This window comes from Protopterus annectens, chromosome 3.part0 (assembly GCF_019279795.1).
Source record: "Protopterus annectens isolate FY-2018-M chromosome 3.part0, PAN1.0, whole genome shotgun sequence".
In the NCBI taxonomy this organism is placed as follows: Eukaryota; Metazoa; Chordata; order Ceratodontiformes; family Protopteridae; genus Protopterus; species Protopterus annectens.
In genome coordinates this window covers 1196895242-1196913562 of record NC_056731.1, presented here as the reverse complement: position 1 = coordinate 1196913562, position 18321 = coordinate 1196895242, and the positions used below count along the sequence as shown (strand labels likewise).

General features: G+C 39.0%; 1 protein-coding gene across 1 annotated transcript in view; it reads right to left on the bottom strand.

Moving 5' to 3' along the window:
• Nucleotides 1-18321, bottom strand: part of DNAH5 (dynein axonemal heavy chain 5) — a 1226896-nt gene that overhangs the window by 842664 nt on the left and 365911 nt on the right. Inside the window, exon 14 of the mRNA XM_044065791.1 lies at nucleotides 14308-14480. Coding sequence (XP_043921726.1) covers nucleotides 14308-14480 — 173 coding nt within the window. The remainder of the gene's footprint in view (nucleotides 1-14307; nucleotides 14481-18321) is intronic.

Sequence of the window (18321 nt, the reverse complement as noted above, 5' to 3'; positions counted from 1 at the left end):
GTGACCACAGGGAGGACATGCAGACTCCGCACAGAAGGCACCCCAACCGAGGATCGAACCGGAGAACCTCTTGCTGTGAGGCGGCAATGCTAACCACTGCACCACCGTGGCCGCCCATTTTGTTTTCGTTGTTATTGGTATTTAATATTATACTTATGCCAGTGGAATACTCAAATCTACCGGCAAGTTTATCTGTTTCATTATAAAATAGTTTTGGTTAATAAAGAGGAAGGATAGCCTTGGCTTGATGGACAAGCTACTTGCAGTCATTTCTGAGTGCTCAGTAATGATTTGGGGAAACAGGATTGCGAGGGAATTAAAAGATGAGCAAGTTCAATCCTATTCTAGCCAAACACTCTGTATGCTTAAAATGATTGCCTCTTTTAGGAAATGGAATCTTTTGTTGTTCTTCAGGTTGTTGTTTTTTGACATCCTTGATATTTCTGTTAGGTAAGATAGCAAGCAGGAATACCATGGGTTCATAGGTACTTACTAGACTGTTGATCTGTGAGGATCAGGACAGCCTTGCATTGCCATGGCAATTTATAGCCCTTACATGTTTGCATAAGTATAATCCACATATGGGACAAACAAGAATATGTTGGGACATTTACATAAATTACAACCCATTTACAATTTAAATGCATTTATAACTATGAAGTGCTTGATATCTTTAGTGTACTCATGTGGGAGGGTGCCGGCTAATTGGGGATTGGGGAGTTCCATTTTTAACCTTACCCAATATACTTTATACTACTAGCAGAATACGAAGCACCTGTAGTCAGGTGCATTACCTATAGGTGTAGGGTAGAGTACTGTATAGCGCTGGCAAGTTAACACAGAGTTTAGATGTTACAGGTGAGAACTTGGTGTGAAAAGCAGTTGCTCTACCCAGGTGAATTGGGATGAATAAAGTGGTAGCATTACTATTACTTTTTCCTCCATGTAGTTATTGACCCCTTTGCATAATATAAATGGACAGCCCAAGCATTAGCTTTTTATCTAAGTATAATAATTCCAATGTACCAGTAAATTTTCTTGCTGGCATTCATTAAACTGTGATCTGAGTGTCGCATTTAAATGTTTGCTACTGTTAATCTTGAAAAAGAGCAGTACTTTTGTCTCTCCTGGTCATAACCTTGTGAAATGTAGTGTTTACCCATGGTATTGGGTCTGCTTTTAATCCTAATTTTCTGTAAGATACATATATGCATAAGTTCAAGTAATGACTTAATAAACACATCTGTTGCTTCATCAGTGACATGGATTTGATTCAATATGTTCAAATTTATGGTATTTAGCTCACATCCAGTTTTGCAAAGGAAGGATTCTTTAAGTTCCTTATAGGTTTTATAACAGGTTGGGGTGACAATACATTATGTTCCCAATCTACCGAAGTGGGGTGGAGGGAGGAGTGATCATTAAGTATATTAAGCCATGTGCCAGCAACAGTGAAAAAATATTTTTTTTCCTATGGACACATTTAATGGTGTTTAATGCACTTGATAGTCTTTTAAACTGTTGTGGGAGTAGATATGAGCTGCTGATATTCAAGCACAATGCAACAGATTTAGCATTCAGTGGGGTAACAAAGACCTCATTAAGCTAATACAGCTACTTAACTTTGCTCTTTTGACAGTTCTTTGTTTTCTGTATATGATTAAATTAGCCAGACTGAGTTCACCATCCTGGATGAAGAGCTTAAACCTTGTCTGTCATAATTAAATTGTAGTTTGGGAGAGACAGCCAAGTAATGTGATACTGGTAGGACTGGGGGGCCCAGTCAATCATGCTGCCTAGGGCCACATTTGACCATAATATGGTGCTGTGTAACAGTCCTAGGGACTATAGATGACTGAGAGATTTGAGAGCATTTATAAGTGTCAGCATCTCTTTTATGTTTTAGTCTGTCTTTTCTGTTCCAAAGACCCTACTCGTTTATCCTCATAGATACTCCTCCCCCAAGCAAAGGCTGATGTGTTTACTGTTACAAACTGTGCTGGAAATGGAAAAGAAAATAGGTGACATGGATTCTGATAAAACTGGTCTCTCCCTTTTCACAAACCCCAAAACAGGAATCTGGAAAGGCAGGGGATGTTGATGTTGGGCCCATACACATTTTAAGTACCTTTGAATTTTTCTCATTTACAGTCTTGCCAGAAAAATCATGAGAATCATAGATGCTATGAGACTTACAATCTTGAGGAAATCCACTGCTGAGACAGTGGTTCAGATGGAAAACCTCAGGTATATATCTAGAAATAGATCTACTTTTTTCTGTGAAGAAAAGTTCTTTGAACTAAGGTATCTAGGAGACACCCTAGGAAAAAAATTCTCTGAGGAGTTAAACAAGGCATTTGTACATTCAGTTGGACCTCCAGTATGTGTATACCTCTGACTCAAGTGAGAGATTCCTGATAGTTTGAAAAAGACACTGTAAAATAAGTCAGCTAAGTAAGGGAAAATGTGAATATCTTGCAGTCTGCAATAGGTTATCAATAGATCTCGACACTTTGTGAATATCCTTGGAGCAGTGGATAGTCAAAAAGGCTAACGCAGAGAACTGAAAGTGAGATCCACACACAGAAAACCTTAAGACATATCTGAAAATCTGGGGCTATAGGAGTGTGATGACAACCAATGTTTAAGTCTATGGTCACTAGAAAAGTCAAATGGGAATTGAGAGGTATAAGTTGTGCAAAGATTCCACAAACAAAAGCACTCTGAAGGTCCACCAATAAAGCGGACAGCATATTTCACAGGCTGAAAGCTTTAATGTGACAATAAAGACACAACATAAAAACACAAACATTCTACACCATAAAAACAGTGTTTTTGTCCACTGACTTCATCAGATGTGATAAAACATTCAAAAAAACAAACTCAGTCCCTTTTATACAAATACCAATCCAAAACCCTCCAAAAGTCTTCCCCTCCATCAATCAATTAAAATCAGCTTTACACATAAGAACTGCATATTATCAATATATAAATAATGTTATAAAGTATATATATATATATATATATATATATATATATATATATATATGTATTAACATTATTATACCCATCCATTTTCAAATTACATAAAAACAGCCATCTAAATAGAAATACACTGTTTAAAACTTATACTTAAACTTTGGTGCATTCTAAAAAATACATATTTTTTAATAAACATTTTCCCCCTGCCCACAGATTAACAAAGACAGTGATTTTTCACCATCTAGTGGTCAAACCAATAAATACTTTGTACAATTTATTAAGACCACTTCCCTAACACCTAAAATCAGGGCATACTTGCTCCCCATTCCTCTTTACTTCATTCATTAACTCATGAATCAGGTCAGTAGGGTAACCCCGACCAGTAAACATATTTTGTATTCCTTCTCAACCGAGGTAATCTTACTGATGATTCTCACAAATTGCCCCTTAATTATGCCTCTCTTTTGGTGGTATGGGTGAGCACTAGTGAAATGGAGAACGGAATTAGAATATGTATTCTTCCTATACACTTTCAAACCATACTATATAAGTAAACCTTAAAAAGATACTTGACTCTGTGATATATTGGTAAAATTCAAAAACTTTTTGGAATGTCCCTGTCCAAAAAATGCAAATGTCATCCAAAAAGCATTTGTAGAATATCCAGCAGTCCTTGTATTGGCTATTAAGGACATATTTTTCCTCCCAAACAGACAAAATCAAGTTAGCATAGGTCGGGGCACACCTGCCCCCATAGCCATACCACTAATCAGCTGGAAAATCTCCTTGAAAATAAATAAAATTATTTTTCAAAACTAATTCAATAAGTTGTGTACATATATTAAATTCATTTGGGGTTAGAGACTTCTCATCCCTCAAGGCCTCTTCAAACCACTCAAGTCCTTTTTTATGTGGTATCGATCCAAGAAGATCAACTATGTCAATGGTAATGAACATCACCTCCTCTTGGAGTAATTCCTGCTTAATATTCCTTAAAGAATCACAGGAATCCTTCAAATATATGTCTCCCCTCATTGCCAAACCCTTTAGTTTAACGTCCGAGTATCTTGCCAGAGGGGCCATTACTGATCACTGCAGTGACTATAGGCTGCAGGGGTGAATCATGAATGTTTTTGTGAACCTTCAGTATCCCAAATACAGAAGGGACCCTTAGATTGTAAAAAATCAACATGCTTTTATCAATTACAATAATTCCAAGAGCAATTTTCAAGGGCAAAGGTACCAGCCACGCAAATTGCAGAGAAAATAATAGAAAAATATATGTCCGGTATCACCACAGTTCTTCAATTTACAGTCCTTTATTCTTCACAGTAGTTTCAAACAATGTAAGTGTTTTCGGATTTTAACCAAACCCTTCTTCAGACATATAGCTAATGACAATTTTCAGAGTGTATTTAAATGAAACAAGGTGCCAAAAAGGCTTCAGAACCACTTTTAAAATCTCAGTAAATACCATTGTTGCCCACTAGATGGTATCAAAGAAAAATATCACAGTAGATAATTGTTTCAGAATGTATTCTTTTTATATATATATTTTTTTATATACATTTGAGAAGCAAAGTAGATCTTGAATTATTTAACACTCACAGTGAATTTCCATTTCCATTGATCGCCTCACAGCAAGACGTTGTTGCTCTCGATTCTCAGCTAGAACGTCTTCTGTGTGGAGGCATGCATGAATGGGAGTGCCTTCATTGAAGGTTGTGCGTCAGGGCTGGTAACTCGGCACGTAAAAATCCACTACCAAACATTAACGGATCGGAGTTCCGCTGTGGCGAACCCTAACCAGGATAAGCCGAAAGACACAACAACAAGTGAATTTCCATTGAAAAGTTTGTCTTTGATACCATCTAGTGTGCAATAATGGTATTTACTGAGATTTTAAAAGTGGTTTTGAAGCCTTCTGAAGTTTTACAGTGAATTTCCATTGAAATGTTTGTCTTTGATACCACTGAAGAGCTGTGGTGATACCGGACGTATATTTTTCTTTTATCAATTACCCCTTCCAACAATAAATCATATAATGCAACATAAATCCACTTGGAGGCAATATTTATTTCATTGATCGATACATCTGTGTATTTGTTCTCATCCCGTAGTATTTCCAGCATCTATACATCATATATAATATTTGATTCCTACACCCTTGTCTGGTTTCATTACTCTTACTTGTTGATTGTTCCTAAATTCTTGTAGTTTTTCATTTTCTACTTTAGTCAAATTAAGGGGGAACCTGTTCTTATGCACACTTTCCCTCAATTCCTTTTCTATCACTACCTCCACATTTTTTAATTGAGGGTGCAGAGGTGGGTTACAAACACTCTTCCTTTCAAGGATTTCTCCACTACCCACGGTTCTGGTTTTACCATCTAACAATAATTCAAATTTCTTCTTTCTTACGAGCATTTTTAAATCAATAACCATTCTACTGACATCGCATTTTTTCACAAGGACAAAATTTAAACTTCTGGAAAATAAATTAAAATAATGTTTGTTGACTTCAATATCACTGTAGTTAAAAATATTTAAACCCTTAAATGTTAATTTAACCACATCACTTAAAATTTCATTCACATTTGAATATTCCATTAGGACCTCCCAGTGCATCTCCACCTTCTTCTGTCCTATTGAAAGTAAACTGGTTGCGGATTCCGAATCATTTCTGACCTCTGGAGGGGGGATATTCAAAGGGGTCCTGCATCGCTGAGGGACTACCTAACTTCCTTCTACCATTGGTCTCCAAATCAGTTTCTTGGTATTTATCACTGTGACTGATGTAAACTTCTCCCTCATTGTTGCAGGATTCACTATTCCATCTACTCAAATGTAGATTATTTGATCTTGGCATGGGATAACTTCACCTGTTCCCATATTCCTGCCTATCCCTCTCCATTTTTCTCTTTTTTCTATTTATAAAATATTTACATTTACCATCTATCTGATCCCTAAATTCAAAATATTTTTTCTTATATTCATCTATGGAAAACAATAGGTCATTAATAATACACACATTCACCATTTCAATGCCAAAGGTACACATATTTTTTTCACTCTGTCTGATCATAGCCTTTAGTAAATCAATTCCCCATTTATCAAAAAGGCTTAATAGTTCATGCTGAAAATCAGAGTTCTCCTCCACATTGTTTGGACATTTCCAAATGCTCAGTCCCTTCGGCACAATTGATAACGCTATACAATCATTCAAATATGAATTATCTATGTCCAAAGCCCTGTGTTTGTAAATTAAATAATTCAATAATTTAATATTTTCATTGTATGAATGAGCTCTTGCCCCATTATCATTTACAGGGCCATTTAAATTAATTTTCTTCCTTAACCAAGCAACCAAACTCATGTTATATATATCATTAGAGGTATAGTCACCTTGTCTTTGCATCATTGTTCCATTTTGCTCGTAATTACTGGCACCTCCTTCATTGTCCAAGTCTCCTTGGCTGTCATTCATTAATACCCTTGGGAAACCATTACAACTCCCATTGACCGAATCCTTTGCTTCATTACTACAAACAGAATCAGTCAAAGATAATCCAGCGCCATCCACTAAAGCCATTCTCTTATTGTTCTGATGTCCTAATGCTTCGTGAATCCCAGGAAGTGATAAATGGTGCATCACTAACTAGTGACAAATCAGTGTTAGAAGCTCCAACAATTGGGAGAGTTGCCCAATCAACTTCAAATATGAATTATCTATGTCCAAAGCCCTGTGTTTGTAAATTAAATAATTCAATAATTTAATATTTTCATTGTATGAATGAGCTTTTGCCCCATTATCATTTACAGGGTCATTTAAATTAATTTTCACTCACCAGACTGAACAAGGAAAAGATCACAGTAAGCTGCCTGTCAGGCGCTAGAATCCGCCACATAACACAAGCACTCAGGTCACTCCACAGCAAGTACAAGTATGACTCAGTCATTGTCCATGCCGGTGTGAACGACCTGAGACGTACCTCCCTGGACTACATGAAAAGAGACATAGAGGAGCTCTCAGATTATGTAGCCCAGGCCGGTATGACCCTGTCCCTGAGCAGTATCCTACCCTCACCAAGAATGATGGCACAATACAGAGACAAAATGATCAGCTTTAATAATTGGCTTAATTACTGGTGTCATTCTAAGGGGATCCAATGTCTGTCTGCCTGGGATGACATGCTTGACAAGCCACGCTGCTTCGCAAGGGATGGCTTGCACCTGTCACCCTTGGGCTTCCGGATATTGGCAAAGGCTCTTGCCACCCCCATAGTGCCTTTTTTAGGCAAGGCTCAAATGATAAACCTACCGCCCTAGAAAACACAAATGGAATACTAATACTGCTCAATGCCAGGGTAATACTGCTCAATGCCAGAAGTCTAAACCTCAAGATGCACGCCCTCGAAGCCCTCCTCAGTATGGAGAACATCGATGTCTGTGCTGTGACTGAAACCTGGTTCAAGGCTCCTGACAGCACCCCAGCACTATCAGGTTATACCTCATATCATGCGTTCCGGCCCCAAAATCCGGACCGAACCACAAAAGGAGGGGGAGTATCCATATTCATAAAGGATACCCACACCTCCAAGTTAGTGGCAACGCACAAAGCATCGGAGACCATCCAGGTGCAATTAACCATAGGTAAAACTGCCCTACAGTTTGTAACATGCTACAGACCACCTTCTCAAACTCAGGAAACCCACACAGCCTTCCCGAAGACACTGGAGAGTATGAATGTCTCTCCAAACACCATCATATTGGGTGACTTCAACTACCCAAACATAGACTGGGAACATTACTCAAGCCCCAATACCCTAGCCCAAAGGTTCCTGGAGTTCATAAACTCAGATGCTATGGAACAACTAGTCACCATTCCCACAAGAGGAGAAAATATACTAGACCTGATCATCACAAACATGGGGACAAAATGCTCCACACGAAGTATATCCCTCATTGGTGAGATCAGACCATAAATTAATCTCACTGGAGATCCACATCCCGCCCCCACACCCAGCAAAAAAGACCACAGTGAAGAACTTCTCAAAAGCAAACTTCACACTTCTTAAGACTGGAGTGGTATCCTTCAAGGCCCCGAGCCAGTGGAAACCACAACCCACGCTGCTGAAACCCTTACAAATGCCTTCTACGAGCACCTCCAGGAATGTAAGGATCAAGCAATCCCTAATAAAATCAAGACCCTTTCCACCAAAGGCAGGCGCCCAGTCTGGTGGACCCCAGCCATAAACAAACTCTACAACAAGAGGAGAAAGCTACTACATGACAGAGCAAAATCCCTAAAAGGGAAGGCATCTCTGATCAATACTAGCAAAAAACTACAATCACTCATAAAATCATCCAAGGCCAACTTTGAGAGAAAAATCGCTAATGACACAAAAGACAATCATAAGGCCTTCTTTAGCTATGTTAGAAACCTGGGTGGAAACTCCCAGATATGCTCAGAATTACTCCAAAATGATAAAAAAATCACTGAACCCACAGACATTGCCAACATACTGGCAGACAGGTTCAGTGCAAATTTCTCCCTCCCCCCCAAAAGGAGAAATATCTATCCCACCAGAGTCTAGCCTCCCAAACATCTCAGATGCCCAGGTGAGAGCTGCTCTCTCTAAAGCAAAAAACACAGCATCAATGGGACCGGACGGTGTCCCCGGCTGTGTGCTACATGAACTCAATGAGGAACTAAACCCACACATAAGGCTGCTGTTTAATCTTAGCCTTACTACAGGATACGTACCAAAAGAATGGCGTACGGCAACTGTGGTCCCACTCCACAAAGACGGTGCTTCTACGGACCCTGGAAATTACCGCCCCATAAGCTTAACGAGCCTTGTCTGCAAAGCTATGGAGAGGATCATAATGGAACTCATAAATAAAGACATTGGGGACCTACAGACACTGGATCCTACCCAATTTGGCTTTGTCAAGGGCAGATCCTGCCTCTTGAACTTGGTCGACTTTTTCGAAACAGTCACTAAGGCCATTGATGAGGGTAAGGCAGTTCACACAGCCTACCATGAACTAGCAAAAGCGTTCGACACAATACCCCACTCGGGCATCATAGAAAAGCTCACCAGCTTAGATGTAAACCCATATGTCACAAGATGGGCTGCAAACTGGCTCAAGGACAGAACACACAGGGTTAGAGTTGCTGGTGCCATGTCAGACTCTAAGCCGGTCACGAGCGGTGTCCCACAGGGCTCAGTCCTGGGCCCCCTCTTGTTCGGCATTTATTTTTCTGAAGTGCAGGCAAACATAGGGGGATTGTGGCTGACACAATTTGCAGATGACTGCAAACTGGGCACCATAACTGACACTCCTTCAGACACAGACATCCTCCAGAGAGGTTTCACAGAAATGGATAACTGGTGCCAGTGCCAGTGCCATGGCCTTAAGCTAAATGCCAAAAAATGTATAGCCATACCCTTTGGGAAAAACAAGGTAACCCCTAATTACCACATAGGTGGTAATCCATTAAACATGGAAGAAGTTATCAGGGACCTGGGGACCCAAGTTGACAGTAACCTCTCTTTTGACACTCACATTGCCAAAGTGGTTAGGAAGACCTTCTACATTGCCCACCTGATCATGAAGGGATTCACATCCAGATCAGGAGAGGTCATTGTACCCCTGTACTCTTCACTTATCAGACCAATGATCGAGTACAACGCCCCATTCGGAATGTACCTTACCCGACACCTGCAGCAGTTGGAAAGACCCCAAAAGTTCCTCACCAAAAGGATAAAGGGGCTCAAACATATGTCATATGATGCCCGACTGAAGAAACCCCAACTCTATTCAGTCGCATACCGTCTGCTCAGAGGTGATCTGTGCCTGACATACAAGGCCATGTCCAACCTGGAATTAATGGACATGCTCCACCTCAAAAAATCCAAATCCACCAGAGTCACGAGAGCAAGAGCCTTAAACCTCAACACGGATATAAATAGGATGTGCTGGAGGGACAGATTCATCACCCAGAGACTCCCTACACTATGGAACAGAATCCCTGTCCATGTGAGGCAGAGCCCCTCACTGACTCTGTTCAAGAGAAATCTTGACGAGTGGATGGGAGATCGTAGGTTTACCCCGGGAATCATCTCTGTATCACTGCTGGACAGAGGCACAGCAAACAAATGGGTATAGTATTCTCATCCTAAGGGGTGGTGAAAGCCACACACACTCTGGCTAGGCTTATAAATGCCCTAGGGCAGATAGCCTAGTATGAACCGAACCTATTTATTTTATTTTATTTTATTTTACATTTGTTGACCGGGCTAGTCTAGCTGGATACATGTCCATTTTCAGTAGAGGCCCGGGGAGATAAGCTCCACTTATAAAACTTTACTGATGCTAAGTATAAAAACTGTTAAGAACTAAATTCTAATATAAAAAAATAAAAATAAACAAGTGGTATAAAAAGTAATGGAGTGAAGAAAGTATTGTAGAACAAGATAGCAAGAAGTATCTAATAACATTTGCATAGAGAGGGAAATGGAAATAGCTGAAAAGAAAGTGAATTTAGATTGGGGTGAAGTACGTCAGATGAACATGAAATAATGTTAGTCAGGGTTGGTACAGGGGCACAGCCATTGTGTTTTGAGGTAAAGCTTGAGCTATGAAACCTCATCACATTCACCGCCTCTAAGCCCAGAAGCTCCCGCTGCACATGGAGACCCTTCCATCTCCAAAATCAAAACGAGAAATCCGAAATAAACCAACTAGTATTCCACAAACAAAAGCACTCTGAAGGTCCACCAATAAAGCGAGCAGCATATTTCATGGTCTTTAATGTGACAACACAGGCACTTAACACAAAAACACACAAACGTTCTACACCATAAAAACAGCGTTTTCATCCACTGACTTCATCACTGGAGGGTTTTGGACAGGTATTTGTATAAAAGGGATTGAGTTTGTTTTTTGAATGTTTTATCACACTTGAAGTCAGTGGATGAAAACGCTGTTTTTATGGTGTAGAGTGTTCATGTGTTTTTGTGTTAAGTGCATTTATTGTCACATTAAAGCTTTCTGCCCATGAAATACGCTGCCTGTTTTATTAGTGGACCTTCAGAGTGCTTTTGTTTGTGGAATACTAGTTGGTTTTTGCACTCATCTCCAACTATTTTGACGTGCAAAGATAACATTTTGAATTTGGACAGCTATCACAAAGTGGTTTAGAAAGGAAAGATCCAGAACTGGTATCTGCACATCATCTTTCCTTAGCACCAGAAACATTCCTGAATAAAACTAGTCTCCTAACAGAGGAGGAAAGGCTGCTTCTAACACTCTCCAAGTCAGCAGGTGGAGAATGATTGATGAAAAAAGAGAAGTATGATCTGTCAGATGAGGGTAAATTTCTTGGAAGTGAGGGAGAGATTCCTGCTGCCACTTGTATGTGTGATAAACAACTTCAAGAATTCATTTGTCTGACACTATGGAAGTTCGGATTTTTGGGAAGGAATAAAACCTTGCCAGGGTGTGAATTTGTGAAAGGATTTTAAAGATAGTCATTCAGACTTAAGACTGTCATTTATTCTGGGAGATACCTTTCTTTTTGACACCACCCTACCATTGTCTTTTTAGGAACTACACCAAAGGGAGCCAAGGAAAAAGATGATTGTTTTAAGGGACAAGAAACAACCACAGCAGAGTGACGACTGAGGGACTTTAGTAGCCTGCTGTGGTGGCAAACGCTGTTTATTAATACTCTTCTTTTTGTGGTTGAAAGAAGAAAGAAACAAGAAACCAGTATGTTGTTCCAGTGTAAAGCTGAAAAAGATATTGGATTTCCAGGAAACCTGGCAACAGTAGTCCATAAACAGGTAAGCAAAAAATGTCACTTTCTCCACTAAAAACAGAGTGAAACATATTTTAAACACTTAAACCCCAGCCCCCAAAAAGTAAAATAAGACAACTTTTACCAAGGAAAAGGTAGTTTTAAATTAAAGATTTTTTTCCATAAAAGTAAAACGTAATGTTCCTGTTTAAAAGTAAACAAAAGTCACATGACAGTCACATGACAGTCATTAAAAACACTTTTGCCCAGCTTAATATAATTAATTTTATTAAAGACGTACAGTTTCAGTCATATAATTAAAACGTGGAATTTTTTCCCCCTAAAAGAAATGTACCTGCCCAGCAATGGAAAGCATTAATCAACCAGTGATCCTCTAAAGTCCACAAGAGAAGTGCTCTTCAGCAGCAGGAAAGCTATGGGGGCTTAACACCCAAACTGCTTTTTTTCTTTAGCTCAGCTTGAGCTGACAAATGGTTTGGGTTCATGGAAGTTGCCCTGAAGCTTTGGAAGCTGGCTGGCTGTTACATCCTTAACAGGATATAACCCATACAGCTAAGGCTACTGCAGTAATAGTATGATGAACATCGAGAATTACTACACATCACCATCACAGTATGCTACAGAGCCCCATTCTTAGTAAAAAGCAATCATAAAGACTGTCTGAAGAAAATTCAGGCATTAATAATAATATAATACTACCGGGACATTTCAGCTACTTCATAAAAAAGTCACTGAGCAATTTATTGCGCCATGAATAAGAACATTCATCTTCTGAATGACTCTATCAGCAAAAGCAATGTAGTACAATCAAGTTAAAAGCAAGACAATGGGGAACAATATTCCAGACACTATATCTACAAAAGTGTGTTTTCATAGTCTGCCACAGAAGTTATTCAACTCCCTTATTAACTCTAACCATGTTAATGTTACTTTCAAATTAGTAGAACAAAAGCAAATATACCTTCTTAGACTTTTCCAGCAGCAGCTATGCTGCTAAAAATAAGAGATTTACCATAATGTAATAAAACTATGCAGGATGCAGTTTATAAGTTGCATAAAATCGTTAAACATTGTGGACACCTTTCTTGTCTGGGATTTTCTTCTCTAAAATCAAATTATGAAAACAGTTATTGATAATAAAATATGAAGAAAACTGTATTTTGAGCAACAGAATTACATCTGCAAAAGATGCCAAGACAGTTAGAAAATTCACACTTAGTGTTACCAGGGGACTACAGTATCCTCAAAATGAATCTACTTCAGCTTCCTAAATGTAATGTCTTTTGTTTCTACATTGGCTAGATACCCAACAAAGTTACACAAATAGGCTAACAAATATTTCTGGAACTATCGATCATATGCACAAATAGGCTGACAAATCTTATTTCTGGAACTATCGATTATATGTCTTATAATTTCTATGTAGCTCTCTTTCCTTTTTAAGTACTACTTTCTCACTATTTGATTAATTATACCCTTTCACTTTCAATGTAACATTAAGTATTGTTTATATAGTATACAACTATTATTTTTCAGTGTATAGCAAAGTAGGGTTCATCAGCTCATATTTGTAATTTAAAATTTTGACAAAGTTGCATCTGCCTATTTGACCTGGTCTGTGAAGCAGCCCTATCACCTGGTTAACAAAGTGAATTAATTAGTGAATGAATGAATGAATGAATGAATGAATGAATGAATACATACATAAATAAACAAATAATAGCCTCTCTTTTAGTGTGAAAATGTTTACAAAGCTAAGTTGGGGAAAAGAAACATAACTTGTTCAAAAACAAATGTGCAATTAAAAATAATGTGATAACATAATTAAACATCTAAGAAGGAACATTGGCAGCTAGGAAACTTCACTATGAAAACCTATTATCATTATAGATAAAATGGTCACAAAGGGTATGTCTAGCCACAAGACCAAAGGTGCACAAGTTTACCTAATCATTTAATATAATGCTGCATTATGTATTTTTCAGACCAAACCCCTTGTGCAGTTACAGCATGGACACATTAATAACAAAGACAATGCAATGTTTAGAAAAGAGCTATTCTGAAAGTCTACCAAAGTTCTGCCTATACTTAGTGGCCTTTAGGCTTCAACCAAATGATTTTTGTGCTGTCTTCATGGCAACGTCAGACATGGTTCTGTTTGAAAATCCATACATACTGCAAACACACACACATGGAGGAGCTATAACTAGAATGAGTAGCCTTATACTTACAATAAATATTAACAAAATGAAACAGCAAGTGAGGTATATTAAATAATCTCTACCAAGCCTATTGAAGTAAAGCTAACTATCTTAATAGGTATCTGCAATCATAACCTTAATACACACACACATACAACAAAATAAGGTCATTGGATGGCATTAATAAAGCTCCATGAAGGCCACTAGGTCACATAGAGGCATCATAACTTATGAATTTAATACGACTTGCATGTGCTACACTTGCTCTGAATGTTTTAGCAGAGGACTGTGTACCTTAATTAAATGAACCATTGCATCTACAAAGAAGACCATATCCATTCCTGCTCCTCTGATGCTCTCATTATACAGCTGCAGAAACATATTCAGGCGATCTTTCAGCTGATCAAATGATTCTGCTGGCTCATAGATCTTCGGCATGTCAAAATCTGCATCTTCTGGCTCCTCACCTGAAAGAAAGCATAACGCAGAATGGATTGTAATTCATATTTCATGTTTCATTTAACAAACACTCTAAAATTTCTGGACTTGAGCAATAATTCAGAGTATTAAAATATATTTTTTAATAACAGAACTATCCAAAGAATAGTCTAAACAGAAAATTCAGTCTATTAAAATATATTTTTTTAATAACAGAACTATCCAAAGAATAGTCTAAACAGAAACTGTAGAATTGCTTCTTTTGGAGTTGTTATAACATTCTAATGTGGAAGTCCTATATAAAATAGGTTTATTTATATTGTATCTTTGTAGCTATACTTCTGTGAGGATGCATTCTACAGTGTTTGTCATAGTTACAGTATAAAAAAAATTTTTCTAAGAAAATGCCATCCTCTGATGTAAAATGGCCTTGCTCTTGATAATGTTCACCTTCATTTGTGTGGGATAGCAATGTTTTCCACATAAATATATATATTTGAAAATGAAGGTTTTCTATATATATTGTTGATTGTAAAGTACTTTTGTGCTCGTTGCGAGTGATGGAAATGTAAAAAAAAAATCATTTTTCTGTGACCAGTGACTACAGACTAATGACATAAGCTCTCTTATGGATATTTTTTTCATTTCCTTCCAAAGTAGTAAACTTCAGCTCTATGATGAAATATTTATTTATGTTTTGCCTAAACACCTAAGGTATTTTTCTGCAAGAAAAGAATACAAAAGCTTACGTCTCTTAGTTTAATTGTTTACTGAAATTAAACACAGAGCTAATACTTCTCATTATGGTCTTGGGCTAAACAAAATAGTATGTCAAACATCTTGTGGCATTCATCTGCCTAACAAAGTTATGCTTATAGTCTGATACTTCAGTATTTTAATTACTGCTCATATAGAATTTATTTATAGTCATAAATTTCATATTTCTATGAATATCTCAACAATCAAGTGGCACAGACAGAACTGCTTAGCCTCTATGAAAGCTGTCAGTGGTTGCGGGGATATTGTAAGTTGTTCACAAATATTCTAAGCCCATATGACCTGCAAAAGGAATGTCATGGGCTATGGCTAGAAGTGCCAGACAGTGGACTCTGGGAACTACCGACTGCAGTATTACCTCACCCTCTAGCCCTGCTTGAGGGTTCCATTCTCTGTACAGTAACCCTTTATTCCAGTATACAGACTCCCTTTTACTTGAGCATCAGGTGCATCCACAGCTACTCCCTTAAGCCTCATAAGGTAGGTTCTGATAGCTGAGTCTGTCTCAAGTCTCCTATCATGACCCCTTCCAGCTCCCCTTCCACAGGAAGCCTAGTATCTTCTGACAGTAGTGCCTAACTGTCAGCCTGAGTACTACCACTCACCTCTCTCCTTGCAGTCACCCTGTCCACAGGAACATCAGTACCTACCAGCAGCTGTGGCTCACTTTCAGGCTCACTGCTACACAGTAGCTCCCATTCACTGCTACACAGTAGCTCCCTCCCTGGCATAGCCACATCACCAGCCCAAGCTTCAGGTGCAGGGTCTGTCTGGAACTCCCCCAGCCTACCAGACCTACATGCCTATCTCAAAGCCTGACTGCATGCAAACAAGGTACTGTATTATCAAAATCCTTCCATATCAAGACATCTGCAGGAATATCCTCCAACACAGCTGCCTGCTTGCTTCGTTTTCCACCCTGCCAGTCAAGGTGAACCCTGGCCAAAGGTGTCTGTAATGGGATTCCTCCTAAAGCTCTGATTGGACTGGACTTTCCAAGCAAGTATTGCACCTGTTTAACCACTGTAGACTTCACAATGGTTATGTCAGAGGCTCTGTCTCTCTTAGCAGTGGCCTGTTTTCCATCCACTAACACAGGATGCAAACTCCAGTGATAGTTTGGTACCCCTGTTGTCCCCAAACAACTTACTACTGTCACACAGTTATTCTCACTAGCTGGCACCCTCATCTTTTGTTCCCCACATTGCTTCAGTGGACATTTGTATGCTACACATCTCCTCTGGTTACATTTAAAACATCTAGCCCCTAATTCTGTCTATGTATCTGAACTTGTGGCTTCCCCTGTTACCGGCAGACTCTGTTGAGGTGGTTTAGGCTGCCCACCATGGGTTCCCTTATATCTATGTGCAGCACTGGGTATCCCCTTCTTGTGCAGTGATGTCCTGCTTGCTAAGTAGAGATCCCCTTTTCTCCCCAGCTCATCTGCAGAGTTATACTCTTGGTCTGCCAACCAGATTCTCATGTCCTCAGGAAAAGTATTAAGGGCTTGTTCCCTCACCAAAAGTTCTGCCGGTCTTTCAAAAGTGGTGACGTGACACCCACTCACCCACCTATGGAAATAAGTGTTTGTCTGTATTCACAAACCTTTTTTCTTTAAATTTCAGGTGTTAACTTATAATAGTTCAATCAACAATGTTTCACTCTATCATAGTTTAAACAATCAGTATGAAACAATTTAAAAACAGTTGCTACAGCTTTACCATGGAGTAAGGGGGTCAGGAACCGTACCCAGAGCTCTTGGTCAACATTATACTGTTAACATACTCTTTCAAATATATGAATAAAACTATCAAAGTCATCCCCCCTGCAAATTGTGGAAGAAACTTGCTGACCTTTATTGCTTCTGGGGTCTGGTTATTCCCTTCCCCATGACCTCCATGACCCTGTCAAATGGTCAGCATTTCCTTCTCATGTTGTCGCTGCTTCTCCTTTTCTTCAGCCTCCAGTGCATGCTGAAGCTGCTTCTACTTTTCTTCAGCTTCCAGACGTCACTCTCATTGTACTCCAAAGGTTTGGCCTCCTGGTCAAGTCTCTAATGCCAGATGGATTTTTAAGTCCTCTGAGGAAAAGGTGAACTGTCCTGTTCCTGAAGACTGCACATCCCCAACACCAGATTGGCTGTCCTCCTAGCTACTGGTCTGCTCTGCAGCTGTGATTAAAGTTGAAATCATTTCCTCTTTAGTACATATAGCATGCACCAGTCCTTTGGCTTTGCACACCTTGGCTAAATGGTTCTTTGTCAGCTTACCATAATCTTCTGCTGACATATTTGCCTGCTTTCCTGACTAACCTAAACTAACAACAATAAAACTGTTTTAACAAAGCAGCTCTGAATGTTTACCTTGTCCCTGTTGAGTGCACAGACACCTTCAGTGACAACTGCCCACATGCTGTTGAAGTTCAATTAATATCCCACCACTGCCATCAATATATGACGGCCTCTCTACCCTGTGGCCAGTAATCAAGGAGCCTCAATCCTCACCACTGACATTGGTGAGAGATGGTCACTAAAACAGGGATGGACTTACTCAGTATTTTCAAATGCAGCTCTCTGCATCAAGCACAATTTCCCCCAAGAGCAGTTCCAAGTGACTGACACACCCACACCTGGGTATTTGATTTTCACATACACACACTCCTGGGAAAGACTGGCATAGATTTACTAGCTGTGCCTCCTTATGCCCAGATAATAAGGTATCAATGCTGCCACCAGCCAGCCACTGTTAGGCTCTTACAAGGTTAACCAATTATACTGAGTAAAATCAATACTAACATAAATGGTAGAGTGTAACCCAAGCAGCAAGGCTTTTCATAGTGGACAAGGTGTCACTAGAATAAGCACAAATACTCTCAAGATGTTAAAAGACCAGCCATAATAAAAGGTATAAAATATTTAATAATAAATAATAAAGTAGAAAACATGAAAATATTAAATATTTAAGTGCAATAAACATCAGAGATTCAATCACAGGAGAAATAAAAATAACACAGTTGGACAGATTCAAGCAGATGCAGGATAAACAATACTTAGCTAATCTTACTGTGATTCTGGACTGTCTAGAAAAGAACTGC